We start from the raw sequence: 17,249 nt of genomic DNA, 5'->3' as shown, positions 1-17,249 counted from the left end.
CCATAAGCCTGTGCCCCTTCTCAGACCTGCCGCGTCAGAGTATCCAAGGTGTGGAAACAGCCAGCATGAGACCCTTCTATGTCAGCAATTTCATCCCCTCAATGGGGAGCGGGAAGCTTACACTCTTACAAACTCAGTGTCTCATTCCTCCAATTTAAAAGTTTTCACCATTGTCCAGCTGGCATGGCTCAGTGGTTGAGCATCAACCTATGAACCAGGAGATCACAATTCAATTTTCAGTCAGGTCACATGCCCAGGTTGTAGACTCAATCCCATGCAGGAGGAAGCCAATCAATGATTCTCTCTCATCACTGATGTTTCTATTTCTTTCTCCCTCTCCCTTACTCTCTGAAATCAATATATATATATATATATATATATATATATATAAAGTTTTCACCATCGAGTTGTGGGTAGGCCTGATTTTTCCAAACCAATCTTGTGACCAAAAAACATTCTTTTCTGGGAGGGGGTTAAAGGGATGGATGAAAAATGTGAAGGTAATGATTAACAAGCACAACTTGGTAGTTACAGAATAGTCATTGAAATGTAAAGTGCAGCATAGAGAAATATAGTCAACTAGAGGCCCGATGCATGAAATTCATGCAAGAGAAGGCCTTCCTTCCCCTGGCTGCTGGCACCAACTTCCCTCTGGCACAAGGGATCCTCTCACAACCCTGGCTTTGTCCGGAAGGTCATATGGCCTAATTAGCATATTATACATTTTACTTACGTAGCAACTAAAGGCATATAGTACTAGTAGTTACGGGAGTGTGGACTGTGAAGTCAGATTGGGTTAAAATTCCTTCCTGCCCCTGAAAGCAGCATAATGCTGAGGAGTTACTTAACTTCCCTGCACCTGAGTTTTCCTATATGTAAAATAAAACATGGATAGAAGGTAGCTTAGAGGGCTGTTATGAGATCAAATGAATTAACATATGCAAAGTGCTTGGAAAGTGCTAGAATATGTCAAGTGCTTCATAAATGCTAACTATATCATTATTGAGCCTATAGACTCAGAACTCTTGGGGACAAGACAAAGTAAAGGGTAGGCGGTAATACTTCTATATGCTCTCATGTCCAGTAGTATAGGTGAGGCTTGCTTTGGGGGACTTTTGGAGCCAAACCTGGGAGAAGAGTGGCAGATATACTACAAAACTGTAATCCTCCTTGCTACTGCTATCTCAGAAAGCTAAAAAAATTAAAGCAGCACCCTGGCCAGGTAGCTCAGTTGTTTAGAGCATCAGGGTACATACAAGAATCAACCAATGAATGCATAAATAAGTGTAACAACAAGACCATGTTTCTCTCTCTCTCTTCCTCTCTATCTCTAAAATAAAATAAATTTTAAGTAGCACATTTTACATCCACCACAGCTGAACAGCCAAAGTAGCAAAATTCCAGTGAACTAGATCAGCCCCAAATTGCCCCAAGGTCTCTTTTGTAAAAGCCCTATTAAAAAATTCTGTTAGGAAGTCACTGTAGTTGTAGATCAAGGACTTCATTTATGCTGTTTCTTTGCTTACTATAGTGATTCTCAATATTTAACAAATTTTCAATTTTTTTTGTTTATTTTTGTATTGCCCCACCTTCTGAGTTCATGATCCAACCCTAACACTAGATAGCTTTGTCTGATGTGGCATTATAAAAATTACACAGATTAAACTTCATTTTCTCTCTCTCTCTTTTTTTTTTAATCTGAGAATTTCTCAATGCTCCACAGATAACTAGAGATATATAAATCACAGTTTTCACAGTGTCTTGGCCAAGGCTTAATGTAAAAATTTGGTTAACCCTGGTAATTGGGCAGAGAAATCTCTGAGCCCTGTTCTTCATGAATCTCTGAAAATTGATACCAACTCTAAAGGGGAAGACAATTAAAGTCATAAGGTTGTTTGTTCTCAAAAGAGGCCCCCCAGCCATTGTTCTTGCCTCTAGTTTCATGTCCATTCCTTGGATGGAGGAATTTAAGAAGCAGGCTAGAGTCAAACAATCACTGAGTGGAGATCCCAACTCAAATCTTAAGGGAGGACTTTACCAGCAAGGGGGAGGGAGTGATATTAAGAATATGCCCTTCTATGTCAGTAAGATGTCTGTGTAAAACAAATATCTCGCAATGTTTTTAAAGGGTGGAAATTGAACTCTCAAGTGCAACATAGAGCAGATAAGCAGGGAATATTTGCAGAGTGACCAAGTGGTGAATTTTCACTACTGACTAATGAACTTCATTGATATCAGGTTGTGTGGTTGGGTCTCAATCTCGATAAAGGAGTTTGCTGGGGTGTGTCAGATATGACACAGCTTTTCCCACAGTGATCTGCCTGGAAAGAGATTTCCACACCTTGAAACCAATATAAAGGGTAGGAGCTGCTCCAGGCAGCCTCACTTGCTCCAGCACCTTCTTCCCTTCCGACAAAATGAAAACCTTTGTGAGTATTTGTTTATGCTTCTTTATACTCTCGTGGTGGCTGCCTGCAGGGAATGTTCATATTCAATATGCCTTAGATTTCAGGGTTTTTAGATAAGCACTATGCATACTTTATAAGCTTCTGTGATTGAGTTTAATGATGTATTTGTTAGGAATAGTGTTGAAAAGTCAAATATTTATTTGTTTATTGTCTATATTTTGAAATGTTTAGTGAAAATACAAAGAAAAAGTTTTGGAAATACCTAGAGAATTTTAATGTGGAGAATATTTAAGAATAATTCTTATTATGAGCTTTGAAGGGAATATGAGCATTTTAGGATAACTTCATTTACTATCTCAAAAAGAAGTGGTAATCCTATATAATAAGAGGCTAATATGCAAATTGACCAAACGGCAGAATGACTAGTCTCTATGATGCACACTGACCACTAGGGGGAAGATGTTCAATGCAGGAGTCTGAAAAGATGTGTGCCTATGCAGGTTGACAGGTGGGATATCTGCATACAGATCTTTGTCAGATACTCCACCCCCAGCCATCAGGAGAGAAATGTTATTGGCAATATAGAAGGGGCAGTAGAAAAATTCCACTGACAGTTCTTAAAAACACTGGCCTTCTAGTAGACGCCCTCCAGCAGCAGTTTTCAATGATAGTGCGGTACACTGTGGTGTCAGAGGAGACAACACAAAACCAGGATTAGGCTTTTACACAACTACAGCTAAGTGTCAGAACTGCCTCAGTGTCAGTTGCATGACCTGTGGCCTAACCTTTCTCTGATGGTAACACTAAGGCATAGATTGTAGAATAAGAAGGTTTTCCTTGATGTCAGCCTCAAAAGTTAGCCATGTCCCCAAGCATCTTATTTTCATATTTTCCCTTAAAAATCCATTGTGTCTATTGCCCGTGAATTCATATTCAATGTATTTTATCCTCCCAGTTCTTTTTTTCTTTTTTTGGTTAATGCTCACAGTAGGATATTTTTCCATTGACTTTTAGAGAGAGTTGAAGGGAAGGAGAGAGATAGAATGAAATATCCATGTGAGAGAGACACATAGATTGGTTGCCTCCCACAAGCATGAGCTGGGGTCTGAGCCTGCAATCGAGATACATGCCTTTGACCAGAAACGAATCCAGGACCCTTCAGCCTGAGGGCCTATCCACTGAGCCAAACTGGCCAGGTCCTTCTCTACCGCTCCCTTTTTTATACTAGAAGACACAAATTGACCTCTTGCAATCCAGAGCCAGAATGAACCACACCAGGGCATTTCCATAGTAAAATCAGTCATTTCTCACTTTTCACCTGTCCTAAATTCTCCCTGGCATAAGAATATATGCTATGTAGAAGGTTTTGATGTTAAAAAGGGCTGAGAACTGAGTGACAAAAACTCAATAAATACCTGTCAATCAAGTGAATGTGTGTGTGTTTTATACTTTAGACTGTTGACCATCCATGAGCACACATCAGTGTCTCTAGGTTATATTTTATGAGATATTTATGCTTGTCCTGTCCAGTGTCCTCTCACTTCTCTATCTTCAATGGTTACCTTATTTGGTAATGAAAGTGACTGGTCTGTTTTTCAGGTGTTATTTCTGGTGGTGCTGGCCATCTTTGGAACACAATCTCATGGATATGAGGTGAATTGATTCATTGTGGATTTTCTAGTTTACAGATGTTGGGAGAGGAAAAGGAAGATATAAGATAATCTGAAGGACAGTAGAGAGTCCATACGACCTATTTGGGATAGAATCCCAGAAATAACCAGTAATGGAAGCAATGAAATTAATTATTTTTTTCCAATCCAATACCTTAAAAAATGTAAACCATTGCTTTAAAATATGGTTAATTCATCTTTCCTGTGATATGATTGCTCCTCCATTATAATTGTCCACTATGAGAAAGAGTTTTACATTTTTATTTTAACATGTGCTTTTGGTCTGAGATCCCAGTGGAGAGGTTTTAAGGCTTCAATTTCTTATTCATAGAAGAATAAGGCTCTATTTTGCTGGAAGGGATTCTTTCAAATGCATGTGATTTATAGAAAAACCATGTTGTCTTTGTGGTCAATCTAGGTTTATAACATCATCAGCCCAAACAACAATGGTGGCAATATTCAGGAGACAGTGACAATTGACAATGAAAAAAACACTGCCATCGTTAACATCCATGCTGGATCGTGCTCCTCTACCACAGTTTTTGACTACAAACATGTAAGCTGCAAGGGAATTTTTATATTATTTGAATACTATAATCTATCCTGCAAGTCCATCAGAATGTTCTTACTTCTGCTTTTCTTTTTAAATAATCAAGCTATTGATGAACAAACAAAATCATTTCTGAGAAAAAAAACATGATATAGGAATACACATTTACTTATATGTTTCCTATTTATGTTAGGTGGAAATTGAGAGCATGATGATACTGCATCGCTACAGGCTCAGAAAGAATGAACAGAGCCTCAAGCAATGCATAGCACTCAGACTCTAAAAAATATTTGTCAAATAAATAAATGAATGAATTGGAGCTTCTCATACAAAAAAATTGTTCAGAAAAAAAACACCCATCATGAAACAGTCACAAATGACCAGAAATCCAGAACAACTATACACATTTAATTCTGCATGTAGGCTACATAATAAATCATGCTTCTTCTGTAAGCATGCTTCTTCCATATGTTAATTAAAACACCAAACTATTTCCAAGTTTTAGTTACTGTTATTAACAAAAAAATCTCAGAAACCTGCTCAGAAAATATATTCTGTCCTTTATCTGTGAATTATTTGGTTATTTTCTGGTTGTTCACCATAACTATGAGTTTGCTTTTACCCAGGCACAGAGCTCTGAACACATTTTTTTCTTGTCTTGTGCAAGCATCCTTACATGTTTCTTCCCCATTGGTATTGGGAGTTCCAGGACACATTTGAAAGTATAAAGTCTTTGAAAAACATGGGTTAAAAGGAAGTTCTACTGAAATTGTTTTTAAGCAGATGTCAAGAAAATCCCAAAATTGCCTTTAAAAAAATGAAGTGGTGAGGATTTACGCCTCTTCCATGATCATCACCATTGGTCTCAGTATGTTTTTTTAATTTTAGGAACAGAAAATATGTGAGAATTGAAAAATAGGAATAAGAAGGGTTTATGGAACTCTGAAGAGTATCACTCGAGATGAAGATTAAGTGCCCTTAGGTTCCTTCTGGTCCTCCATTGCTCTTTCAATCCCACCTTCTTCCTACCCAATCCCTACCCAACTAGCTTGGGTTACAGGTGGAGAAAAGATGGAGAGAAGGTGATAGAGAAGGGAAGAATAGATGAAGCAAGTATGTATGGGGGGTGAGGGTGGGCGTGGGTATATTAAGGAGAGTTTCTAAATCAACACTGTCCAATGGAACTTTCTACAATGGTAGAAATGACCTACATCTGCATTTCCCAAAAGGGAAGCAGCTGGTCCTTGTTGCTATGGAGCCTGTGAAGACAACAATCTACCTATAAACACAGTGCACAGCTCTGTGCATGGGTAAAAGTGTGACAGAGGAAGTACATTTTCAATTGTATTGAATTTAAATTTAAAGAGCTACATGTGCCTAATAGCTAACATATTGGAAAGCTAAGTTCTAAAAAATATTGTATGTACTCCAAATCGAGGAGAGGCTGTACAAAATCCATAGAGACAGAGAGCTGCTGCTTCTCAGTCTTTCACATTGCAAACTGCAGACCCTCATTCCATAACAAATCATGTGGCCCGCTTTTAAGGGATAGAGATTACAAGTGAAGAAATAAAAATACTACGTCAAAGAAGTTAAATGGATGGTGTTTGTTGCAGATTAAAAATCAGTCATGTGCACTCACTGTGCATGCTCAAGGCTTTCTCAAGGTCCACACGTCATTCTCACCAAGTTCAGAATCCAGGGAATAGGGAGGGGCTGTAACTGTGCTCTTGCTGCCTCAGGGTTACATCGCATCCAGGATCCTCTCCAGAAGAGCCTGCTACGTCATGAAGATGAACCATGATGCCATCCCTGCTCTGGACCAACTCAAACGGTTCCTCTACGAGAGGAAGGTAATGCTGGAGTGGCCTTAAATATTCCATGTTCTTGAGCCAGGGAGAACTGGTCACTATGGAGAAATGAAGAGGGTAAAGGATCATAATTTTATATCTTATTACTATCCACTTATTAGAGTATTTTTCACAGTTATTGTTTTTTGATAAAGGAGTACATCTCTTAGCTTAATTTCTACCATAGATCCAGCAATACAAAAACTTGTAGTAAATCCCAGTGTTTCTGTAGAAAGGACTGAACAGCTTCTCTTTTCAGAGCAGGGTTCTAAGAAACAGTGAATGGCAAAGAAAAAGAGTGAAGTTATAATATTCAATGATACAACATGCAAAGAAACAATATAGTATAGTGAGAATAAAAAAAACATTCATAAAGTTAGACATCTGGGGTTTAATTCTCCCTCCCATTCATGCCACCTTGGGCATAGGAATCACCCACTCTGGGTTTCATTGTCATCACGAGCAAAATGATATTGGTAATAATGAGAATTCTCTGAAGACCAAGTGGTCAGGAAGAGAAGATGTCTTGAGATTGCTGACCACCTTCTATTTAATAATCTGAAAGGAAAAAAAGTCACAATTGAGAATAGATATACCAGATTATGTCAACATATTTTTACCCAATCCCACTCTATTATACTGATCTAGGCTCTGAATACCATGTCCTCCAACGAATACACCTGGGTCAAGTACAACCCGCTGCAGTCTTGGTTTACAGACATGAAATGGTTCTTTTTCGGATCACCCATCGAGAAGCTCTGCAAACACCTCCCCTTGTACAAGGCAGAAGTGGTTACAAAACCACGTGAGTATGAATAAATCATAACTTCACCCAATCTATACCAATAGAGTAATGTGTCAATTAGACCGGACATCTTCTGGACTTCCTTCCAGACAAAGCCACGGTGGTGGGGGCCAAGGCAGAGGCAGTTAGGGGCGATCAGGCTGGCAGGGGAGGGCAGTTGGACATCCCCCAAGGGATCCTGGATTGGAGAGGGTGCAGCCTGGGCTGAGAAACAACCCCTGTGCACAAATTTTGTGCACCAGGCCTTTAGTATTTTCTAAAACCTCTACTGTGCCCATACTCTACTAGGTGTTGTGTGAAATACAAATATAAAATATGACTCGATCTGGTTTGCTTTGGGAATTAAATACTGACTACATGTGGATATTGTGCTAAATGTTAGGTGAGATACAAAAATGGATAAAACTCTGCCCCCAAGGAACATATAATCTGGCAGAGAAGTTGATCAGTTAATACAGAGAATGGAATATAAAAAAGATTCCCAGGTGTCAAGGAAAACCTGAGGCATGTGCTCTTACCAGGAATTGAACTGGTGACCTCTTAGTTCATGGGTTGGCTGGGCTTTACTGATATTTTTATACATAGTTTCTAAATACGGAAGAGAGGTCAGAGCCAAAGAGGCTGGGCCACAGATGTTGCAAACAATAACATAAATCCCCCAGAGTTGTGGGAGGTAGATAAAGACAAAAAGAATTAGCATTCAATACATTTCTACTTCCCAGGAAAAAAATAATTTAGTTAAGACACTTTTCTTTTTGTAGGGTCATTAGCATTTGTAAGTAAAGATACAAAGCATGTCATTAATGCATAGGATCAATTGAACGGAAACAGACGTCTTTTCCAGGAATTGTCAGTCTATTATCCTTTGCAGTACATGTATAGCAAAAATCTTGGGTAACATGAAGTTACATGTACAACCTCTAGTCAAGACACTAACAAAAGGCTTTGATTTGTTGCATTCTGATAATGTATTTCTTAATCAAAAATGTCTCTCCTTTTCAGATGATGCCGGTGCTCATGGCTGCGTAAAGGCTGGGCTCCTGGGTATCTTAGGGATTTCCATCTGTGGAGGCATCGATGTTTAAACATCAGCCCATGGGTTGCATCTTTTCAAAGAAACACGCCCTTTGGTTTCACCTCAGAAGACAAATTGAATTCTTTCCAAAAACCCCAACTAATTTTGAGATTCAATAGCAAAACATAAATACTACATTTACAGCTATCTGAGTGTTTGCTTCTTTTTTGTAAATAGCAAAGGTGTGTCAACTGGTGTTTATGTCAATATATAGAGGAGAGAAACTGCCAGGATTTCAGGTCAAGTACACAAAGTGTGAAAATTTCCAAATAATATAGCTGGGTCATATACAGGCTTGTTGGAGGTTGCAAGTCTCCATCTTTGCAACTGTTCTCTGACCAGCTGCCCCTTTGTCTGTCCAACATCCTAGGGCAGCCTGGGGGAAGCAGGGGCTCAGGTGACACTGACCTCCATCTAGTGAAGGGGCATGGATTTGGGGTGCCCTTAGCAAAAACTTGACTACTCAGATGAAGGAAATTATCCCCTCTGACAAAGCACTCAGCCTCAAGGGCCATTCACATGCCCTTTAGCTCATCAGAGCAGTAGACTCAACCTTAATAAACACTATCATGATCTACGTTGTCCCAGCAGAGAGGAAGGTTGGAGCACCCACCACCCAGGGAACAATATACCTTGCTGAAAATCTCAGCAGAAGTAAGAACCTACCTGCAAATGCCAAGCCCCTATATAGAAGGGAAGCAATTTCCAATATAACAAAGAAATTGCATAATGTGGGAAAATTTCCAGATCATGTAGCTGGTTCTCATGTTGACTGTTCATCGACAACTCCTATGCCTAACACTGTACTTCTTTGTTTAAAAAATATTATTATTGATTTCAGAGAGGAAGGGAGAGGGAGATAGAGATAGAAACATCAATGATGAGAAAGAATCATTAATTGGCTTCCTCCTGCACACCCCACACTTGGGATCGAGTCCACAACCTAGGCATGTGCCCTGACTGGGAATTGATCTGTGACCTCCTGGTTCATAGGTTGACACTCAACCACTGAGCCACACCAATAGGGCTTAACCCTGTACTTCTTAACCATTACTGAATAGTTGAACGGTCACTTAGGGAAAAGTTTTACTTTTTCATGACTCTGCTTTCTTTAAGTCAGTTAATCCTGCTCAGCCTTGACCTATCACATCTGATACTTCCATTCTGAATATGTTTATGCACATATCACCACCTTCCTCAACCTCAACAAGCTACATGCGACCAAATCCATAGGTTCCACCCTTATCCTAATTAAGCCCAAAGGTTTACCTTGGACATTTCCCTGCAATTGTCTTTCCATTCATGGCTGTAGATAGCCACACCACATCATACTTTACAGCGCTGATGCCCAGCTCGGTCTCCTGCAAATTGGTGCTGAGATCACCCAGAGTTCTCCCACTCACAGTAATCCTCCTAACTCCAGGACCAATCCCATCCCAGTCCCACCCTATTTAAAGTGCTCCAAACTCCAACACAACCTCTGTGGCCATCTGTATCTTCAGTATTCCTTCCTCTGTTTATTCTTGTGTCTAAGGTAAGGGGAGCCAGGGATGTTCTGTGTGGTGTGAGTGGAGCTATCTCTGTCCCTCCCAGCCACAATAATAGACAGTTAAAGAACCAGTGCTAAGAGAGCAGGCCCCTTATTCATTTATAGAAGAGAGAAATGGCTAGGAGTTTCCACTAAGGTATCTAAACCACTAAGAAGGTTTAGACCAGCTCCAAGGGGAGGACTTGGGGGTCTAATTTCACTTGGATCTCTCTCAGGGGTTTGCATGGTGCAGGCTGGGGTTTGCATAGTGAATAGGCTTGCATAGAATCTTAGCATCAATTTGCAGGAATCAGATATATGGCTTCAGACCTGACAGATTGTCTGTGCAGTGGCTAGCATCTTTTTGTTATTTATTTATCAAGGTATTATTTAAGGGACACCCTAAGAGAGGCCTTTAGAATTGAGACATTCTAGGAGAGGCCCTCCTCTTTCATACCATTCAGGCTGCAATTTTGTGGACTGCACGTGGAGGGGAATGCCAATAACTCGAGAGAGGACAGTGCAGGCAGAGAGAGCTAGACCATCATCTGCTAGACTAGTGCAGCAAGCAACTTTATTGTTCTAACCCAGAAGGAGAAAACGGTACCCACTTTTGCAGGTTACAAAGCTGGATCTTGGGTCAAAAGCTAGAAGGTAGAAACAAGGAGCTTTTTATTAGCAGATGGGAGTGCTGAGCCCTTAGTGCTGGTTTCAGGCCAGTAGTCCTGTCTAGGCGGGTCCGTTCTCCACATGGCAGACCTGGAGGGTCAGAGCCCAGCGATCTCCCCGCAGATGGAGATCCCCATAAAGTTCAGAAGTTGGACTTCAAAACATGAATCAGGGTCCACCGACAGCACAGTACCTTTAAGAAGGAAGAGAAGCATTTTTACAAAACAATTACTCAGTCACTTTCAGACCCCAAAGTAGAGTGGATAACTTACATCCTGCACCTAATCGGATATTGTGCTCAAGAGAGCTCTACTAGCAAGAGACTAAAATGGGACTAAAATGGGAGCTGTCTCCTGTGCTTCAGAATTGGCCCTACATTCCCCGCTTTCTATTTCTACTGACCTTCAATCACACTCCCAATTCTTTAATTTCTCCCTGTTTTCCTGCTGGATCCTCTTGTTATGAAAAAGCCTTGTTCATTGGGTTAATTTATACTAAGATGCAAGAGACTGGCAATAACCTAATGGGAAAAGATTACTGACTATATCTGGAGTAACAGGTAGTTTTGAGATATTACCTGGTAGCTTTTCAAGCTGATCACCACTGATCCCCACCATATCCCCAGCAGGGGTGCCAGACTCTGAGATGCTCCTTCCCCAGTGCGGTCTATAATTACTAAGGTCCTGCATTCCAACTTCTCGGAAACCAGAGAAAGAGGGGGAGTGAGAACCCCAAATAGCTGGAATAGTGGGATGTCAGCCACTGGGTGGCTTGGGCAGGAGTTGATGAAACTTTGGGTCAAGTGAGGGTACCTACCAACTGCCAAATCCCACTGATGAGATGGCGGCCCCCAACCATCTGGGAAAGCTAAGTTCACTCTGCTTCCTGTTCTCAGTCCTGATGACAACAGACCATCTCTGCCACCAGGGGAAATATATCCCAGGCCATATTATTTTTATACCCAATAGCAAAGAAGTGAAATAGACCCAAAAATTGTCATTAGAATTGGTCTATGACCTTAAAATTGTATTGCACCTTTTTGTCTCACCAAAGGTCTTTGGTTTCTAGTTAAGTTCCTAACACACCTTCTTTCCGCTGCTGGGCAAAGTAGGTAGGAACATCTCGGCACATGTTCTTGATGGGCATTCCGTACTGTGCTAAGTTCTTGACCCGGTTGGGTAAAACAGTGTAGGTCAGGCCGCGAGTGGATGGATAATGCTTTGAACCCTGGAAGAGGTGGTATTTGAAAGGGGTGAGACAGCATATGGAGGCAGTGCAGCAAAGAAGAAGAGACAAGGAATGTAATTCAACACACTTGGGTAATTCAGTTTACAGAAATAGCTGTAAACCCAAACTTGTCCTTGTGTTTTGTCTTTAGCTGCAATATCTTCTCTAGCCACAAGGTGATGATATTACTCCAGAAAAATCTGTGAGTGAGCTTGTGTGTCTTTGTTACTGGGTTTGTTTGTATTCCTTTAACACTTCCTAATTCCATAACTTTCTAGCCTCCATTGCTTTTCTCGGCTGTGGTGATAATATAGAATAGTTCTTAAATAATGTGTTATTTTTATATTATGTTTCACTTGCCAAAAACTTTCTACCTCTCTTTCTATGTGACTCAAAGTGCATTTCCCCACAAATTCAGTAACTCTTCTGTCATCGATATTAATGTTGCTCCAATGATCTGGGCAGGTTACTAAAGCACATGGCAGTATGTTTCAATGACTTGCCAAGGACTTCCTGCTGATTTTTAATTTATCTGACTATCTTTGTCACTTAAGAGGCTGAAGGGAAGATAGTTTCAGCAGACCTGGTTTATTTTCATCTAAAAATGATATATCCATATATGATGGGTGGGAGTGGGTGTGTGTGCAGCGAAGGAGAGAAGGCACAGAGATGTGAGCCCTCTATTCATTTACTCTAAATCTTACAGTCAACAATTTATATTCACTAACAGGTAGCTCACATTCCTTTGCAATGCATCAAAATTATGTCATTACATGGAATTTTTATTGATCAGGTTATGATTTGACTTATGTGGGCCATGGACTGGACTTGGGGTCCTTTGCATGATGGTAGGATTTCATAGACATTAAGCACAAGCATGAACCAAGTTTTATCTGTGTGTATACCATTGTCCCAGGAGGTTGGGATGAAGAATTGGAATACACCATCCTAAGAGGGGACCACAAGAAGCTGTCTCACTTACCTGGGAGTCCAGGGCCTTGCTAATGTCATCCAAAGTTGGGAAGACAGCTTGGTCCATCTTGGCCAAGACACAAGCCATCTTGCTATATATCTTAGCCACCAAGAGATCCTTAAAGCAACACAGCAGAACCATGTCATTCATCAGTCACAGTATTAGGGATCCTACTCTCCATCAGAGCTGGCAAATAGCTGTTCTTTAGACTGTGATGTAGAGCACGCCAGAGAGAGCACCCCTGGACACCAGAGTGAAGAGCCAGCAGCAGGACTGGCAATGCGCACAGAGACCTGCTGTTTCTGAGGGCCATGTGGCATTGTCCCTGCTGCAGGCACAGGAAGGAATCTTCCAGGACACTCTACACACTACTGGTAGACTGGTGGGATTGGAGAGAAACCCAGTAACACAGCTGACTTTAAGGACCTGATGTGGCATTCGGTTCTCAGGCCTTCCACCACAGGGTTGTCATGACGATGAGAGATTAAGACAAGATACTACGTGAAAGCATCCTGTGCATTACAGAATGTTCTCTGAATGTACGGGCTGATTAGGATCTTTGGGTCATACCTTCTAGACTCAGATTCTAAGCCGGTGTCTGCCACCAACCGTGTGGCCCTGAGCCTGTCATTTGGCTTCTCTCAGTTTTGGATCAGAGAAGTGGGTCCCTGACTGTGTCTGACTGAGCCTAAGAATACTGCACCTGTGTCTCCCTCCTCTAGCCAGGGCAGTTCTGACTTCTTCTGTTCTATATAATGGTTTTTTATGGAATATATTGTTTGGGAAAAAAGTTTCTAGGGGTTAATACAGAGTTGGAAATCACTAACCTGCATTTGCTTTAGAAGGATTCAGGAGATGTCTCCTGGAGGAAGTCAGGAGCGGGTTAGATGAAGAGTGAGGGAGAATGTATTCAGGAAAGAGCATGGTAGTAGATACAAATGGGAGTAGAGAGAAAGCTTGCATTTGAGGTGTTTATCCTGAGATGTCCAATGTGAAGACAGACAGAGGGACTTCTAACCAGCAGTGGCTGGATGTCAGAGGGTCTTCTGGGTCAGAGAGAGGACTGTGGGTTCTTACTTCCCAGAGTCCTTTCAGGTATAGAGGGCAGCTATTGCTGCAGATGAGAAGACCCAGGCACAGAAAGGCTGAGTGATGTCCCTGTGGTTATAGAGCTTTTCTATCAGAGAGCCAGGCCAAGGCCATAGGCAGTCGCTCCCTAATCCTGTATCTTTCTGCCTCGTCTTAACTATCTAAGGTAGGGGTGTCGAACTCAATCAGAGAAGGGGCCAAAATCTAAAATCCAGCCTAAATCGCGGGCCGAATGGTTTACTGAACAGTCATAAACTGACAATGTCATAAACTGACAGCGGAGTGCAGTGATGACAGCGCGGTGCGGGCCACATTGCAAGGCCTGGCGGGCTGGATTTGGCCCGCGGGCCTTGTGTTTGACACATGTGATCTAAGGACTCAGGCAAGCAGGTTAAGGCAAGATTTCTAAAAATAAAAGTATATCATTCTTCTTTGTAAATAAACAGATTAAAATCTGAGATCAAGACAAAAGAACTTTTTTAGTGCATACTACTTAATAGAAATAGGCGTCCTTTAAATGGCTCTCTGTTTTCAGAGACTTCCAGGAGCCCTGTGAAGTCAACAGCTCACAGGAAGCAAACAAGCATGGGATCCCTACAGATTATGAAATTCCTCCTATAGTTGCTGGATCAGGAGAAAGTCACACAACTGCAGGAAGGCTAGTCCCTGATCTAGTGACAGGTAGTACCATTGAGAGCCTAAACTTAGAGAAGGCAGATGTAGACAATGTCCTCTTCCACATCTTACATTCTTGTAGTCCACGAGTCCATCCCATTCACTCAACACATTGTCGTCTCGGATGCTGACCATACCTCGGACGGCATTAACATGGATGCTCTGGGTCCCCACAGACCCATCCAGAGGATGGCTGTCACTGATGGTCTGGAGAAAATCAAGCAACAAGGAGAAGAGTTGAAAGTCCAGGGTTTCTGCTTTGCCCATATCTTACAGGTTTACAGGGACACTCCTAAGACATTTGAGAAAAGTCACCCTGGATTATCACTTATGAAAAAGTTCTGCTTAAGGAAGACTACACAGGTTGGGATATTCTCACTTACCGTCTGGGCCAAGGATGAAGTTAGGAGGAAAATCACTAGGATGGAAGATACGATCTGAAATAGAAACAAATATTAATGCACCCTAGTTACTTTAGTTTCCAGTGAGTCCAGATCCTGGAACTCAAAGGGCCCCAAAGTTGGAGCCTTCTTAAAATTATTTTCACAGATTTGTATACCCCTGGTCCCCAATGTGCACCAGAGGGCTGTTTGGTGTGGTTGATACAGGGTGTGCTGGCTACTCAGAAGGCAAAGCTTTATCATTTGCTCAAGAACCTATTTTTTTTTGCTCTATATCTATTGTCAAATGACTGGGCTGAATTATTAGGCATCTTACCAATCACTTTACCTGCATATAGGACAGGACCACATTAACCCAAATCATAAAAAAAAAAAAAATGATAATTCAGGTTCTCAGTCTTCCCTTTCTATTCATTCTTCTCTCTGCTCAACCACTGGGGTCTCCTCTTTGCCCCCTCAGGCACCTTCTGTCCTCTTTCCTTTCCTTTTTCTCCCACTTTGCCTGAGAAGAAAGGACCAGTCACCACTTATTTACACCTCACTTGGAAATAGATTTTACTCAAATGTTACTAGTTCTTGAGATCTTTTCAGTGACTCATTTTCTCTTGGCTTGGCTTGCCTTACCTGTTGAGGGAATTCCAGGCATTAGAGAGTAAGCGAAAGAGAATTAGTAGGGCAGGAACGAGCCAGGATAAGAGTGTGTGACAGTGAACCTTTCTCTACTGAAGGGTCACTCAGCTTAAGTGCACTTAAACAAAAATTGACAAACTTCTTCCCCACCTCACAATACCTTATGCAGTATGCACATACCATAACACCATAAAAGTGAGGTTCATCTTCAAAAGAAAAGAAAACAGTTCCCCTATGAACAATAATCATAATGCAATGGGATTAATCAAGGAGATACTTGAGATGCAAATAGCAGTAATATTTTATTTAACTATTCTGAGAGTTGGGGCCATATATCAAATACATGTGAAACTTTCTTACACTGCCAATTTTTAAATACAATCAATCTAGGAAGAGAGAACCCTAAATATGAATATCTACTCAACCCCCCAAAATTCTTGACTTTTAAGAAATTAGTTATCAGTTTTCTTGGGAAATACCCATCATTCAGGTGGGTGTTCCAAAACAGAGAGGTTTGCCAATAGAGAGATTATGTGTCAAATTAATGATTAGAAATTCTATTTGGGTTTAATTTAAAGAGTCTATAGGAGGGGAAAAAGAAGTGCCCCTGGCAATTTTGATTCTGAAAACATAATCTGCATTTGAAATCAGAAAATATACTTACAAGGTATTTCATATTGCCTCTCTTGCAGACCCCATGCAACTGTATGCATAATAGAATTTTCTATGTCCCTTTTATTTTCTAAGTCTGGTTTATATAGTTCTGGACTTTTCAGTTATTGCCATAATAAAGGACTCTGGGTAGTTAACCATAATCCGGATGTCATTCAGAGGGGAAATAGGCGAATTTATGTAATCACAGTTATCACTTTTCTTTAACTACTTCTAAATATTTTCTTTTTACTGTGCTACCTCTACTGGTTCCAAGGCAAACATGGCATATGAACAACTCTTTGTGGGCTGGCATGCCTATGACCTTAACAACTAAGGTATGAATTGCAAAAATTGGATTCTGCAGAATGGTCCTGATACAGCATTAGTGAATTTAGCCTTTCAACTTCTCAATTACAGACAAGTTCTATACAAACAGTGGAGGGTTGAGAAATATCTTATGAAGCCAAAAGAGGCAGATTGAAATAAGATTAGATTGAAAAACAATTTGGTTAACAACTCTTCATCCAAAACCAAAATCACAAGGTTGGTCTTTCAGTGCCCTCTGCCCACCCACAAGGCTGGCCTCATTTTACCTCTTCAAAGTTGACTTTCCTAACATTCTGATATTTTGTTTTTCACTGAATGGCTTCTCTCTCTCCTGCCAGCTTTCATTTAAGGTCTCTTCTTTTCCATAAAGGACCATTTGACTAACCCTTGAACTCCTAAGACCATGAGAACTCCTTTCTATGATGAGTCGAGCACCAATTCAGGCCTTTTCATATATGATCTTATTTTTTCTCAAGCTCTTGATTGTTAGTGATCCAACTACCTGGGTCAAAGTCCAGAAGGCCAGAACCAAACAGATCATTTTTTTTTTTCCTGGGAGAAAATGAATTTATGGGTGAGCTTAGTCACAAAAGTGATCAAAGGGGAAAGACAGACATCTCAGACCTTATAATGTTAAATGTAAATCAGCAATGGGAAACTGAAGTAGATGGGCTTTGGGGACTGTCAGGTAACCAAAGGCTCAAATATCATGCCATTA

General features: G+C 40.9%; 2 protein-coding genes across 2 annotated transcripts; one reads left to right on the top strand and one right to left on the bottom strand.

The window, feature by feature from the left end:
• Window positions 1–2,391: 2,391 nt before the first annotated feature.
• On the top strand, window positions 2,392–8,368 carry GKN2 (gastrokine 2; the record flags this gene model as incomplete). Its single annotated transcript, XM_084901246.1, has 6 exons — window positions 2,392–2,429; window positions 4,008–4,061; window positions 4,497–4,634; window positions 6,371–6,481; window positions 7,127–7,283; window positions 8,286–8,368. Exons 1-6 carry the CDS (start codon window positions 2,418–2,420, stop codon window positions 8,366–8,368), a joined length of 555 nt encoding a protein of 184 aa, XP_084757372.1. The 5' UTR covers window positions 2,392–2,417.
• Window positions 8,369–10,653: 2,285 nt separating this feature from the next.
• LOC311630932 (gastrokine-3-like) lies at window positions 10,654–16,249 on the bottom strand (the record flags this gene model as incomplete). Its single annotated transcript, XM_084900550.1, is given in 7 exon segments — window positions 10,654–10,748; window positions 11,641–11,782; window positions 12,765–12,872; window positions 14,592–14,726; window positions 14,903–14,956; window positions 16,215–16,229; window positions 16,232–16,249. Coding segments are annotated over 7 exon segments (567 nt in total).
• Between the last annotated feature and the right edge of the window lie 1,000 nt (window positions 16,250–17,249).

This window comes from Pipistrellus hanaki (genome assembly GCF_964339955.1).
Source record: "Pipistrellus hanaki genome assembly, chromosome: 12".
Taxonomy (NCBI): domain Eukaryota; kingdom Metazoa; phylum Chordata; class Mammalia; order Chiroptera; family Vespertilionidae; genus Pipistrellus; species Pipistrellus hanaki.
This window is presented reverse-complemented; position numbering and strand designations above follow the sequence as displayed.